Here is a 15,409-nt window from a genome sequence, read left to right on the forward strand (position 1 = left end):
GCTGGGCTCACTGGGCTGACCACACACCCTGTGTTCCTGCAGACACAGAAAGGTGGGCTCCATCTTTGCTACAATGCTCTTCTCAGACCTTCCATGCAGGTTTCAGCTCCAACCCCGCCTTTTCAGATGCCCGAGCTGACCGCCCAATTTAATGTTGGTCACTACCCCCTCCTTGTTACATTCTATCACATTGCTATGTTTTAGGTTCTCTGTAAAACTCACAAGTATCTTGATCCATGTATTTGTTGATTCATGGGACATGAGTTCTGTCAGGGCAGAGACCTGCTGAGCTTTTTCCTGTAGCCCCTCGCTTCTAAGAACAGAATGGGTGTGCAACGCACACTGTTAGATGACTAAATAGGCCCACACAACACATGTGGGCAACATCTGTGTACACGTGTAGATACACGCCATCATGTTTGTAAGTGTGCACACACAGCTCATCACCCCACCCCCCACACATACACACAATCACACTTACAGTTTGCATGGAATTGCACAAGTACCTTTTATCTCCGCTCTGCTGCCCCCATGTTTTTATACTGTTGGCGATTTTGTTTGTGTCCCCTAAAAGCACGTGCCTTTTGGAAAATTGGGCTCTGGGTCAGGCTTCCAGCTGAATGTGGCCTTGCCACTTCCCAGCATCATTCCCGAGGGCAGGTAATATTGCCTCTCTGGCTTCCATTCTCTCATCTGTTAATTGGGTCTAATAACAAGTAATACTTGAACACAATTTCAAGTGAAATTAATGGTACAAGTGTCGGATGCTTGGGACATAGTGGGCACTTGGGAAATAGCTCCATCCTTGTCGTGAGGGAGGGGTCACGAGTTGTGTGTCCTCACATGCGCGCCCGGTCAGGGGTGTCATCAGACACAAGGCTGGCATCTTCCACTGATGCTTCTGGGCCTGTGCCTGAAATGCATTTAAAGTGACCACGGCAGATGAAAACATTGGTTCTGAGCAGAAAACCTGGCTCAGAAAACCAGATGCGTGGTTTGGCACTTGGGAAGCAAGAATACCGGCCCCACCCCCAACAAAAGCCAGGTGATGAACCTGGCTTTGACATCTAAAACTGGGGATCAGGCGCTGGTAGCTGGAGAGGAGGTGGCAAACTCAAATTCTTTAGGGACCAGGCACTTTATGAAAATGAGTAAATAGGGAAAGGTACTGTTGCCAACTGTAATCAAATGGACAAAAATTAAACCTTGTGCTAGCAAATTAAACACGTCTACCGGTCAAATTCAACCTGAGGGCCACGAGTTTGCAATCCTTGCGGACTTTAGTGTCCTAATTCAGCCAAAAAGAATCTGGATATCCTGGAACTGGTACGTTTAGTCAGAGAATCCAAACCCACCGGTTTGTTCTCCTTATATACACGTCTGCCCGCTGCCTCCGACTTCTGGAAGTAAAGGCTCGGTACACTGCAGGCCAAGATGACCTGAGTGGACCCGTCTCCCTCAGTGCTCAAGGCATTCCCGAGCCTGGCACCATCTCCCTCCCGCAACCACTCAGGGAAGGAGGCGGCGCTAACACTTGGGGATAGACTGAATAGAGCAAGCTCCTTCCAGGACTGGGGCTGGAGTCGGAAAGCACGTCTGACCAGGCAGAGAAGGGGGTGGAGTCTTGCGCAGTGAGGTTCGGGGCCCCTGCGGCAAAGCTAAGCGAGGCTTCCTGCACCCAGACCCGGCCTGAGTGGAAGCGAAGATAGCGGGACTCTGCCGCAAAAAGGGCGAAAGCGCCGCAGCGATGAGGGCGGGGCCTAGCACGGATGGGGGTGGGGGCTCGGCACAGGTACGATGTGGGGCGCTTTTGAACCAATGAGAACAGTGCCTTCGCCTTGACGGAGGAGGGGCCTTTGCGTAGCTCCACGGAGTCTCCGCCCCTTTTTCCCCACACAGAGATGGTGTTGGGGTCCCTCTAGTGTCGATCCTGGTCGGCTTCCGGATCTCTGCGGACCCTCGCCCACTTTAGCCGAGGCCGCAAACCTTCGGTCGCCTTTCCAGGACGGGTGGAGCACTGCCTCCTTTTGGGGCAGTTGCCCACTTCCCCTTCTCTTGGACGGGTTTTCTGCGTTGGGCAGGTGTACTCAGGTGTGTGTGCGTGTAAACGTTATGTGCATGGAGAAAGAGGTCTATGCGCGTAACAGCGTCTTTCATTTCCCGCGATTCTAGTTTCCGAAAATTTTTCTGCGGCGCGCATGCAACTGAGTGTGCACATATCGGCCAGCCTGCGTGCACGCGTGTCTGCACGTGCGAGCCTGCCAGGGTGCGTACACTGGGGCCGGGTGCTTAGGGGCCAGCGTAGGTGCTCGCATGTCCGCGCGTGCGTCTCCGTCGCGCGCCTGCGCTGGGTGTGAGGCGAGGTGCGAGTCAGTCCACTCTGCGCCCTGGCGGCGCGGGGCTTCCCTCCGCCCTGCACCCCCAATAGGCTCTTTATGGCCCAGCAGGTGGCGCTTGAGGCCGCCTTCCAGCTTCCTAGCCTACGGGGTGTCCCAGCCTGGGGTAACTCCCTCCCTCCTGGTCATGCTGGGAGAGGGTGGGAGATGGAGAAGCTGAGGCTGGAGATGGTCAGTCTCGTATCTGGGCCGAGAGTGCCGGGCCCCAAAGAGGGGAGTGGGCAGGCTGGGACCTGGAAGCCTGTCGGCCACTCCCATTCGGCGCTTAGTCCATTCTTGCCCATGTGGCGCCGGCTACAGACAGATTGGCTTTATTCATGGACACGCTGGGGGCGGCTATGCCGTCCGCCTGGAACACGCTCACACGGGGGTTAGGGGACTTTCCATGCCACAATCACGACACACGACGTCCGCTCTTGGACCAGGCCGGCTGGGGGAGGGGGCATGGCACAGCCTGGCTCCTGGTTCTAGTTTAAAAAAAGGTTCTTGGGGTCGGTGTGGGAGTGGGGTAGGAGACTCTGGGGCTACCGGGTGGCCCCTTAGAGAACCTCTGTTAGGGGTGAGCGGGGGGAGCCGTCGTTTTCAGATTTTCGTTTAAAAACATATAGAACATGCTACATCCGCGCACATGGTGGAAGGGATGGGGTGGGGAGGTGGCAACGTAGGTGGGGAGAGGCTCCCAGTCGCGGCTGCAGCCCCAGCCCTGTCCAGGTCCCAGGGTTGGACGCGGGCAGGTGGGACAGACAGATAGACAGACACTAACACAGGCTCCGAGGGGGCGCCTCGGAGTGAAGGAAGATCTCGTGTTTGTGGGGAAGGGGTACAAGGACAGCCCTGGCTTTGGGGGTGGGGCGGGCAGGGGCAGGAAAGGGATTGTGCTGCTGGTGGGGGGGCCATGCTGGGCCCTTACGCCTCCGGCTCATACTCCTGATACTCCTCCTGTATCAGAGGGATGGGGGTGGAGTGGAGAAGAGTAACAGAGGAAAGGGTTGGAGACCAAGTGGCCAGGCCCTGGGCCCAAGAGCCCTCCCCCTCAAGGAGGAAGAGTGCATCCCCTTCCCCTTGGCAGGAAGGAACCTGGAAGTTGGGGACAACCTGGCCAGTTCTGGAGGTGGGTACCTGGGGCCCAATGCTAGATCACAGCTGTCCTTCCTCCCTGCTGCCACCTCCTGAGGCCTGAGTTCTAGAAAAGGGGGGCCTGAAGCTCCCTAGCCCAACCCTACCCTTCCAGGGACCTGTCTCTCCCCAGCTGGGGATGGCAGCAATCCTCTGGGATGCCCAAAGCCCCACCCAGCCCTTCCACCCCTCACCTGGGGTGGTTCCTCATAACTCTCTCCCTCTGGCTCCATCAGGGGCTCTATCAGTGGCTCCTCAGCAGCTTCCTGGGCCACTTCCTCGGGCTGCGGCAGAGAAGGGACAAGGCCTGTGAGGGCAGCTGGGGATGCCCCCCACATTCCTACCCTGGGGAGCTCTTGGCCAATTAGGGGAAGGCCAGGCTTTGTTGGCAGTGCCACCAGAGTTTCTAATTAAATTGTTTAATTGGAATGCCTTGGAAATGCGATGCAGACACGAGGAGTGAAATCCCTCCAGATCCTGCTGGAAACTGTGGGTGGGGAGCAGAGCAGGGCTCTCCATACCCCTCTCTCCAGCACCTGGCAGCCTCCTGCACTTCCATCGTTTTGACTGAATGGGATGGGGAGATAAGCAGCACATTCAGTCACCCATTTATCCCTACCCCCTTGGGTCAGGCTCCATGCCAGGCATCAGGACCCCAGAGATAACCTTGGAAGCTCCTCTGGGCTAGAGGGAGATGGAGGCTCAGGGACAGGGCTGGGCAGGGGCTCTGAGCCATTCCCCTGCCACCTTCCACCCATCCCTCCCCCAGCGCCCTGTGTGGCCTGGTTTCTTCAGCTGTTTCTATTTTAAGATAAGCTGGAAGCAACAGCTCATGGTGTTGCTTGGATGTGTGAGCTAAGACTCCCCTCCCCCTGCATCTGCTGCCCAGATGGGTGCAGACCAGCAGGCACACAAAGTGGGGGGCTACCAGACACATGGCCATCCACTCGCAGGTGAGTACATGTATGTTCACAAACACAGGACAGAGCTGCCTGCACATAAGCCCACATAATAACTTGGGGTCCATGTTTGGCTGCACAAGGCCACATGGGCTGGTACATGCTGGACCCCTAGGGGAACTAGTAGGCCACGGGACATACCACTTCACTCACTTCCACACGTACCATTGTCCCTCCCTACTGGGTGGATATAAGACTGTTGAGACCCTGGAAGGCTGGCACTGAGACTGTCTGCCTTGAGCACCTCTGTACTCTGGTTGCCTCAGCCCCTCCATGTAGCTTCAGCTCCTTCGCATTACCTATCTAGGTGGGCCCCCTGGGCACAGGAGTCTACACCTCCTGATATGGCTCATTGGCCCCAGTGTAGACTTGGGTACATCAAGCCCCAGGAGCTGGGGAAATGTTAGTTTGTTCAAAGTCACCTAGCTACAACCAGGACCCAGGAAAAAAACATAGTGTTAAAAATCCCAGCTGGAGCTCATTGTTTGCAAACAACTCAGATATGTCCAACAAAGAGGAGCGTGTTGTGGTGTCATCACACAGGGCACGATGTGGAGACCAACCAATCGTGCGTGGCACAGTTTCCTGCTGAGTGGAAGAAGCCAGGTACAGACGAGCATGTGCTTTAGGATAACATTTATATGAAGTTAAAGCTCACTAATCTGTGGTGATAGAAGTCAGGAAGCAATTCCCCATGGAGGAGGAGGCGGGGCCAGGCTGAAAGTGAGGAGAGCGAAGTGCCTAGGGTGCAAGTGTTCGGAAGGCACCCACTCTCATGGCCACACAAATGAGACTCCAGACCCCTCCCTCATCTCATCCTAGTCTTGGTCCTGGGAGTAGGGGCTGGGAGGGAGTCTAAAGGGGGCTTCCGAAGAGCTGATGTTCTGTGTCTTGATTTGGGTGTTGGTAACATGGGGGAGTTTCCCAGCCTGGCCACTTACTAGCTGCCTGGAACTTGACCCCGGATCTCAGCAGCCTCAGGTGGGAAATGAGGTGCTGTGTCTGCTTTGCAAGAGTATGGGGGGCTTCCATGATTATGTGTGTGGGCAGGCCGGGATAGAGAGATGCTCAGGAACACGAACCCTGGGCTTGCATGGGCTCACTCATGCCCAGTGGCACTGAAGACCTATGGTTTGGATTGTAAATCTATGATCTTGAGCTCCCTTGAGAGAGGAGGCTTGAGTTGTCAACAAGTGCTGGTAGGAGGAAGGCGGCCTTAAAGAGATGGTTCTGTGCAAAGGCCCCCTCAACAAACAGCCTTGAGCCTGACAGCTCAGCCCCAGACCTAGCTGTCTGCACCCCTGCCCTCAGCACAGGGCCTGGCCCCATGTTGGCACCAAGTGACTCTGATGACATGGACCTGAGCTTATCCTCCCAAACACCTTCTCAGGGAGGCAGGCAGGAGTGGGATCTTGGGCAAGGCACTTCGGAGCCTCAGTTCTTTCATCTGTAAAATGGGCTAATTGTGGCATTTCCTTCATAGGGACATTATGAAGAGTCAGTGAGTTACTCCATGTAACACGTCTAGGGTATTGCCTGCTCTTACAAGAGGGCAGCAAATGGGAGCCATCACTGGAAACATAATGATGAGAAATGGGAAGTCACGTAGCTGGTAAAATGCATAGGCAGGACTTCCAACAGGGGGAGGAACCAACTAAGCAAAATGTCTAGAGTGGAGGGTGGGGTGGGGACTCCTCCCATAGCCCAATAGATACACTCATGCAGAATACACACTGATTTCCTAAGTCAGATGCTGAAGGAGCCCCGCTCCGACAGAGGCAGAGTCTGCCCGTGTACATGGACATACATGCAGCACCTGCAGGAGGATGTCTGTGCAGACTTATGGGCCCACAGAGTGCACTGTCACGGTGGTACACTTTCATGCACATCGTGGTCACATATGCTCCCCCACCCTGGGGGGCAGACACAGACCATTCACATGGTCATGAGGCTACTATCTCTTACTGAGCACTCACTGTATGCAAGCCCATCTTAACAAGTGCTCTTACAGTGGGGTCCCTGCACCTGCAGCATCAGCATCACCTGGGTACTTGTTAGAAATGCAAGTTCTCAGGCCCCACCTCAGACCTACTGAATTAAAAATTTAAGTGTGGGGCCAACGGTCTGTATTTTAACTTGGCCAGCTAATGATTCTGATGCATAATTAAGTTTTGAGGACCTCTGATCTATATTATCTCTAATCTATGTAAGAGTCCTCTTGTGCTCATTTCCCATCTTACAGGCAAAGAATCAAGCTCAGAGACGCGATGGAACTTGCCTAAGGTCACACAGTCAGGAATTAGTGGAGCTGGGATTCAGATCCAGCACTGTGAGGCTCCAGAGCTCATAGCTCTTACTCCGCAGTGCTTCTGAATGGAAACATCTGTCTTTATGCATGCGAGATAGCCACCACCACTCCCCTGGGGACACCAGTATGTGCAAACATGTGATACACAATTCACTCCTCCACCATGGTCCACACCTGCTTGTGCCAGCCTCAGGGCCTTTGCATGTGCTGTTCCTATTGCATGAAATACACTTCCCACTTGGCTTGCCTCATCTCTTGGGTGTCCACTCAAATGTCACCTCCTCAGAGAAGCCCTATCAGCCCTAAAGTAGCCCCCTCATCCCTGGACTCTATCCCATCACACCGTTGTCTTTTCTTCAGAGCACTTACCCTGTCTGAAATCATCTTGCTTATTGTTTGGCTTTTTACTATTTTCTCCCACTACAGTGTCAGCTCCATGAACTGAGAAACCTATTCACTGTGGTAACCCCTAGAACAATTCCTCTCTGGCATAAATACTTGTTGAACGAAAAGAAATGAATGAATAATCAGTGACACATGCAGACATGGCCAGAAGTGGTCTAGGTCACACTTGGAAGCAGAATACGTGTACACAGTTAGATCTGGGTCAAGGTCACAGAATGTGAGGGAAGGTGGCTTGTGCCCTAGACTGGCTGGTGGAGCAGGGATCCCGGTGGCAGGTTTCTGGGTGTGCCTGGCACATGTGTGCATGTGCACGCATGCATGCATGTGTGTGGCTAGAGGATTGCTTACCTTCAGGTCAGTGGGAAATTCCTCCTTCTTTACCAGGCCTGTGGCTGCTGCGATGTTCCCAGCCCCAGAGAACACAGCTCCTCCCAGATGTGATGCCTGTTCCTTGGTTTTCTCAGCCACTGGAGCAGCGAGAGGGTCGGGGAAGGGGTCGGGGGTCAGAGTGAAGGAGACACAGGTATCCCCCTCCCCCTGTAATATCCCAGAGCCTGCTTTTCCCGTGGAGCACCCCCAAAGCCTTGAGGATATCCTTATCCACCATCCATCCCTGCCACCCTCTGGATCCCGGCCAGCTTTCAGACTCGGGGAGGGAAAGAGACTGAGCCAGTGCTGGGCTGGTACCTGAGGCCACTCCTTGTACCACCCCCTCTCGGGTCTTGCTTCCTGCAGGAAGATAAAGGGGCACATTTAAGGGTTCTGAACTGAGGAAACAGACTCCGGCAAGCACGGTGGTTATAGAGTGGGCAGAGGAACCCGGATGGCAGTGGGCATCCTGGCCCCATCACTGCCTCCCTGGGCTTCTCAGGATCCCACAAGTCCCCCCTCATCACTGCATTGAGCCCCATACATCTATTCCTCAGGACTTCTAGTTCTCCCCTCTGTCTGTCCCCCTCCTCCCCTGAGATGATACCACACCCCCAGATGGCTGTTACTTGAGTGCCAGCACTGTGCAAAGCACTCTGCTTTCACTGGGTCATTTAATTCTCTGCTCAGGGTGAGAGCATGTGGCGTGGGAATGGGGGTGGGGCGGGGGGGAGCAAATGGGTCATGTATTTGGAAAGGTGCCCCGGGTGCATGACTGCCCACATCCTGCCTATGGGCACCTCCATTCACCGCCCCCACTCCATTTCTTCTAAAGATTCTTCTAACAAGGGTGCAAATCCATTCTTCTTGCTGGAGTAGGGAGAGTCTCAGGTGCTCGATGGGCCTAAGGGTGATGTGCAGGTTATAGCTGACACCCACAGCACTGACTGGGCCTTCCCGAGAGGGCAGCAACTTGGTCACAGCAAAATGTGGGACTGCTGGGAAAGGTGAAGAGGTCTGATTTGAGGTGGGCGGAGGAGCCTTCAGGTGAGCGGGGGTCTCCTATCCTGAGGATTTGGAAACTCAGACAACACCCGAGAGACTCAGAAATGGGTGTGTGGGTAGGCTGAGGCCTGTGGGAGGGGAAGAGGCTGCCGTGGGAAGACAGGGTTCTCACACCTAAGGCCAGCCAGACCCGGGGCGAGGTGGCTGTGCACGCACCCATTCGTTCCTCCCACAAACATTTGTTGGCACCTGCTCTGTGCCAGCCTCCAGGCCAATCGGTCACTGGCAGATGGGGGTAAGAGAAGAGCAAATTCGATGCCCAGGATCTCAAGCAGTGTGGGAGAGGACAAGCAGTGGGGTACATGATAAGGGAGGGAGCATTGCCTGGGCCTTGACAAATGGGAGGCAGATAGATATGCAGAAAGGAGACTGTGGAGGGTACAGCAGGCACAGAAAACCATCCACGCAGGCAGGGCACAGAGAGGTGTGCATTCAGGCCTGTACGAAGCACCTCAATGCCATCCGTGTGCCCGCAGTGATGGGAATGGTGAGAAACAAAGCTGGAACATTGAGTGAGGCAGAACCATGCCGGATTACAGGGGGCTGAGGCTTAACTGTGTAGGGCCTGGACTGCCGGGGGCTCCTGGGCAGGAGGATGAGGCAGAGGGAGGCCAGAGTCAGTCGGCTTGTGTGGGCTCAAGCCTTGTCCCTGCCTCCATCATCTTTGTTCCAGCTTCAACCACTTTTGTCTGGTGGCTACACGATTTCCTAGGGGGTCTCTGTGATTTGCTCTGTCCCAATGCCTGAAGGACCTTTTTAGACTGAAATCAGATCATGTTGGTCTCTAGTTTACAACCTCTCATGTAATTATAACAGTGCTTTGCCTGGGCCTACAAGGGCCCCTCATCAATGGGCTCTTGCCCACCTATCCCTGCTTTCTGTCCTTTGCTCTCCAGCCTTCACCCTGGCTCCCTAGTCTCAGGGCTCAGCCCAAATGCCACCTTCTTTGACTACCCTACCAAAGTGGCCCCCATCCCAGCTACTTGATGTCAAATCCCGTTTTCGGAATGCTCTGTGTCACATCAGGAAAGAGGACACCTTTGTCTCTTGTCCACTGTTACATCCCCAGGAGCCACGCAATGGCGGGCACATAGTAGGTGGTCAATAAATACCTTTCGAATGACCGTAAACCCAAATCTGCCCTGGACAAAGTTAACCAGCCCTCTTTGGCCTCCATAGGGGACAAGAAAGGCCTGAATCATGGAGAGGATTCAGTAAATGTCAGTTTCTGGGCCTTGCCTTTATGCAAATGACCCTGCAGGCTCCCTCTCCTTTCAGACTTAGGGTGAGAGATTTAACCACTTGGCCTTTGTCCTGATGCCAGCTGGCAGCTGCAAGGAGGGGGGACCCAGAGGAGCGATGGCAATGGTGGACCTACAGGCACTGGGAGGCAGAGAGACATGGAGAGGGACTGTGAGGTGGAAGTAGCTGGAGAGGAGGGCTGGGAGGGAGCCCCAAAAATACAAGAAGGAGGGCAGGCAAGGGGAGGGGTGGGGCCTTGGAGTCCAGAAAGCTTGGCTCAAACTCCGGCTTCAGATTTCATCAGCTGTGTGACCTTCAGCAAGACAGTTAAACCTCTGGGAAGTTTCCCTGGTCTGTGGAATGGGCAGGGAGCATTAAATGAGGTGATGGATGTTATGGCATTTTACACAGCACTTGGCAGAGAGTAAGGGCTCCACACCAGGTAACTATTATAATGTGAAGAATAAAAGGAAGCTTATCTGCTTCCATCACTCCCTCTGTCCCTGGCCTTCCAGCTGAACCCCACCCTCCCCAACCCTTCCTTCCCACTCCCCCTCCTGTGGCTGTGTCCCCAGTGACCCCAGCTGACCCACCTTATCTGCTGACTCATATTCTCCCGCCCAGACCCCGCACTCCCTCCCTCTAAGGACCCCAGCCCAAATTCCCCAGGGGACACCCAAACCCCGCAGCCCCGCCCCTCGCCCACCGACGTAGAGGACGCCCTCCTTGGTCTTCTCCGCGGCCTCGGTGACCCCCTGCTTGGTTTTCTCAGCAGCGGCCACGACACCCTCCTTGGCCATGGACAGGCCCTTCATGAACACGTCCATCCTGGCGGCCTGGGGAGGGCGAACATACGGGCGCGGTGCGCTGGCCCCGCACCCTCACCCCAGTTCTTCCCGAGGGACGCGCGGGGCCCCTTACCCTTTCTCCTGAGACCACAGCACCCTGTGGGCCCGGAGCCCCCTCCCGCCTTTCTCTGTCGCCAGCGCGAGGCCACAGGGCCGCGGCGAGTCCTAGCGTCCTTGAAACCCTAAGACACGGGAGGGGCCAACGCCTCGGTTTTCCGGGGCCCCGCAACCTACAGCCCTGCGGAACACGAGTGCTGGATTCGGCACGAAGCCCCGGAACCTGCCTGTACACACACGACAGTGTCACACGGCCAAGCACACAGACACACTCCATGGACACGCTCATGTGAACATACAGGACACGCAGACGTTCAAACGCGCACTGACACTGACAAACACGGGTACACGGGCGCGGACGCACGTCCACACACGGCCACCCAGGCAGTTGCAGACAGAGCAGCAGACACACACTCCCCGGGGCGCACACTGACTCGCACCCACAGGCGCCCTCTCTACGTTCTCCAGCCCCTTCCTCAACCCCTTCCGCATCCCACCCAGTCCCCTCTCCAACCCCAGACCCTTTCCTAGCCCACCTGGTCCCCTCTCCATCCCAGCCCTTCCCTTTCTTGGCTCCCGGAGCGCGGCCACCTCACCTGGATGCGGGGCCCGAGCTGGGGATGGAGCAGCGGCTGAGGTGGGCGGGCGCAAGGGCTCGGCTAGGCTGGTCTGGGGCGGGCTTGGAGCTGGTTGGGGATCCGGCCGTGGCCAGGCGCTCAGGTCAGTCTGCAGCAGGCGGGGCGCGGGCCCTGAGCGGGGCGCAGCAGTGCCCGGGCCTTGGGTGCGTCGCCGGCTACCCCTGCCTTGAGCCCAGCTCGCTCGCGCACTCGGGTTCCGGCTCCCGCTCCCGCTCCCGCGCTGCGGCAGCTCTGAGCTCAGCGCTCCCCACTGGCGGCTGCACCGCCCCCTCGGCCTGACTGACAAGGGGGCGGGGAGGGTGACATCTCCGCAGAGTCAGCTACCCTCCCGGGCCCGGCAAGAGAAGCGCAGCTGGGAACCCTGGAGCGTCAGACTCAGGTCCTGCCCCCCAGAGACTAATCTGGTGGGAAAGACAACGCGGCGTGTTAAGAATGGAGAATAAATAGTGCAAAGGGCTTTGTGGTTCAGATGAGTTCAAATCTCAGCTGTTTTTTGTTTGTTTGTTTGTTTTTTAATTAACTGGGACTTTGGGCTACTCAGCTCGCCTTTCTGAATGTGTTTCCTCTTCTGTAAAATACAGGTGATTCAGATGCCAGGTGGAATGGAGGCTGGAGATAATGGAAAAGAAAAACAGGGTCCCTGCTCTTGGGGAGCTTACAATAGTGTGTGTGTGTGTGTGTCTCGCAGGGATGGGACACAGAAAATAAAACGGCACTACTTAAACCAGAGCTATTTTGGCTTGTGAGAAGTGTAAAGAAGATAATAAAACGGTGATGTAACAGAAAGACTAGAGGAGGGGCACCTGAGATGGAGTAGTCAGGGGAGGCCTCTGCGAGGATGTGAATGGAAACACAGACCCCAGAGAGGCACCAAGGCCAAGATGAGTGAAGGCAAGTCCCACGAAGTGGGAACTGCTAGTGCAAAGGCCCTGAGGCAGGACTGTGCTTCAGAACGGATAAAAGGCAGTATGCTGGAGAGCCAGGAGGGAAGGAGAAGGATGCGGACAAGACAACTTTTTGTATGGTTAGGGTGAAGATTGTCAAAAACTGTCATAGAATGCCAGGGACACATAGGCCCCTCAGTCAGTGCTATGACAGAATTATGCCCAAGAAGCTGGGATTCCAGAGGAAGGGGATTCTGATAGCTTAGAGGGGGTCAGGGATGGCTGTACAGAGGAGGCGATATCTAAGCTAGGCCTCGTGGAACAGGTAAGATTTTATTTGGCAGATAAGAAAGGGAGTTTTGGTCTGTGGGTACAGCATGGGCAGAGGCTCTATGGCTGGAAAGGCAGGGTGTATAAGTGACAGGTGATGAGGTGAGGGGGCAGCCAGCAGCCAGAGTGCAGGGCATGGCAAAAAAATGTTCACAGGCCGCTGGAAGAGCTGCAAATTTGGCATGCTTTTTGGAAGGCAATTTGGCAATGTTTACCTAAGACACAAATGCACGCTCCTTTTGACCCAACAGTTCCCCTTCCAGGAATTTATCTCTTGGATTTATACTTGCACAAGTGCACAAAAACATTTGTACAAGGATGTTCACTGTATGTAGCCTGCAAAAAATGAAAGTAACCTAAATGTCCATCTGTAGAGAACTGGCTAGTTAATTGTGGTACATTCACTTAGTCAAATGCTATGTTGCTGTTAGAAAGCACATGCTATATACATTATAGACACCTTATATACAAATATATACAAATATATATCTAGATATTCAAAGAACAGATCTGCAAGGACTTCCAAAAAATCCACCGACAGTAGTTGTCCCTGGCAAATGGGACAGAGAGGACTCAGGGAGAGAAGCTTTTACTTTCATTGCCTTCCTTCTTATGCTATATGATTATTTTACCTTGAATAGAACTTTACTTGCATGATTTTAAAAGCTAGCATGGGGGACATCTGTCATTATTGCTGGCCTCTCAGCATCAGAATTGCCCCTTCCTAGATTTGAGGGATCCCCCACCTTATGAGACAGAGCCTACATCTCTCTCTAGATGCTCGCAATGCTTTCCCAGCCTTCCTTGCAGGTAGGACCTGTGAGGTCAGCCCCAGACACCCCAGCCTCAGATTTAGAACCTGAAGCTAGTGCCAGAGCAGCAGGGAAAGAGGAAGTCTGCTCTGGAAAGGACAGGTGGCATTATCAGTGGCAGCTCTTGCCAGGGGTCATTGGAGCATCAGTTACACTGCTTCTGGGAATACCGGCATGACAGGGCAGGCTGCACTGTCCATGTTCATAGTGTCAGGGGAGTCTTTCTAGGCCTGCTTGGCACTGTGATTTGGGATATCATTCCAGGCTTGGAGAATTCCCTGGCATTCCGAGAGAGTTTTGAGCTGCTCTGTATTGGTTAATAAATGTATCTGCTTAAATTAGCTACAAGTGATTTCTGCAACTCGGGACTGAGAACCCCTGAATGTCAGAGTAGGTGATGAGGAAGGACTGAGGAGGAAAGAAGAGAGGCGGAAAAGAGAAAGACCGGATGATGGGTATCTGTACTTCCTATGTCATTGCAGGACTTTAAGTGCAAGAGAGACCTACAAGAGATTTGCATTTTAAGGGGCCAGATGGAGGTGGGTTGGAAGGGGCCATGGCTAGAAGCAGCAAGATCAGTGAGGAAGCTGGAGCAGAATCCATGGGAGGGAATGACAGAGCCTGAACTAGGGAAGCTGCGATGAGGCTGGAACAGGACCAAGGAAGATTTGGGTATCATTTGGGAGGTAACTTATCAGGTGCTAGGGAAGAGGGAGAGGAGTGAGTCTAGAATGATTCCCAGGTTCCTGGCTTGGACATTGGGGTGAATGCTGCTGCAGCAAAGTGCAATAGGCATTGAGGGGCTGGAACAGCGTGTGTGTGTAGGGTGATGGTGAGCTTGTTCGGGGCATGCTGAATGTGCAGTGCCTGGTAGACAGGCTGGAGGTGGTGTCCAGCAGATGGTAGGATATCTGAGCCTAGAGCTCAGGCAGTCACTCCAGGCTGGCTTCAGGTATAGATTTGGGCCATGGTATACCAGGAAATCCTTAAAGCGTGGCTCTCCAGGTGGTCAAATAATTAGAAAGTGATATTTTGAGTGCTTATATTTGTTTTTAACATAATGGCTTTTACAAGTGGTTCATAAAATTCCCGAAACTTGAATGATTATTCTCAGGAGCTGGTCCATACCAGCCCAACACCCTACTGGATCTGGAGTCGTTAACATAGAAGTGGCAGCTGGAGCCATGGGGATGATGTGATTGCCCAGGGGAACATGGAGAGTGAAAACAAGAGAGGGCACTGCAACCTTCACAGGCAGAGAAGCCTGGGGAAAAGACTGAGAGGGAGCAGCTCCGGGAGAAGAAGCTGAAGAGAGTAGTAGCGGGGCAACCGAGGGCATCAGAGGACAACAGGATAAATACTACAGAGGCCAAAGCCATGAATAGTGAAGTTCTTAGATTGGCAGCAAGTGGGCTGTTGGATTGTTTAACAGCTGTATGGGGGGGAGGGAGAGCTGTGGGAGCCCAGGAGGGAAGGAGCATCCAGGGAAAGTGGCCAGGAGAAAGTGACATTCAAGCTGGGTTTTGAAAGGTGAGAAAGGTCTTACAAGTGGTAGTAAGCATTCCTGGCAGAGGATCTAGCAGGTGAAAAAGCCTAGAGTGTAGAGGAAACAGAAAACAGGTTAAATTCCAAATCAGGCAGGAAGTTCATTTGGTTGCTAGTACAAAAGCTTAGGCTAAGCAGGTGTTTATCCTTTCACTTAAAGAAGTTCAACGGGAGGCAGTTTGTGTGATGACGCCTACCTTCCTGTTCCATCATTCTTGGCACATGGATTCCACCTTCAAGGTCACCTCATGGTCCAAGACGGCTGCTGCAGCTCCAGCCATCATGTCTATGCAGAAAGAAGGAGGGGAAATAGGGTAAAAAAACAAAAAAAGCACCTTCCAGTTGTCTGTCTCTTTCATGAGTTTTCCCAGAGGCCAAGCCAACGACTGCTGCTTCTCTCTCACTGGCTCTGCTTAGGCACAGCGAGGCTGCAAA

General features: G+C 54.0%; 1 protein-coding gene across 1 annotated transcript; it reads right to left on the reverse strand.

The window, feature by feature from the left end:
* Positions 1 to 2,691: 2,691 nt before the first annotated feature.
* On the reverse strand, positions 2,692 to 11,490 carry SNCB (synuclein beta). Its single transcript, XM_016158420.2, has 6 exons — positions 11,362 to 11,490; positions 10,567 to 10,696; positions 7,872 to 7,913; positions 7,533 to 7,651; positions 3,707 to 3,796; positions 2,692 to 3,335 (listed from the first exon to the last, which is right to left on the reverse strand). The coding sequence occupies exons 2-6, from the start codon at positions 10,685 to 10,687 to the stop codon at positions 3,303 to 3,305; spliced, it is 405 nt and encodes a 134-aa protein (XP_016013906.1). The 5' UTR covers positions 10,688 to 10,696; positions 11,362 to 11,490; the 3' UTR covers positions 2,692 to 3,302.
* Positions 11,491 to 15,409: the final 3,919 nt, after the last annotated feature.

Source organism: Rousettus aegyptiacus, unplaced genomic scaffold, assembly GCF_014176215.1.
Source record: "Rousettus aegyptiacus isolate mRouAeg1 unplaced genomic scaffold, mRouAeg1.p scaffold_m13_p_7, whole genome shotgun sequence".
NCBI classification, from domain to species: Eukaryota; Metazoa; Chordata; class Mammalia; order Chiroptera; family Pteropodidae; genus Rousettus; species Rousettus aegyptiacus.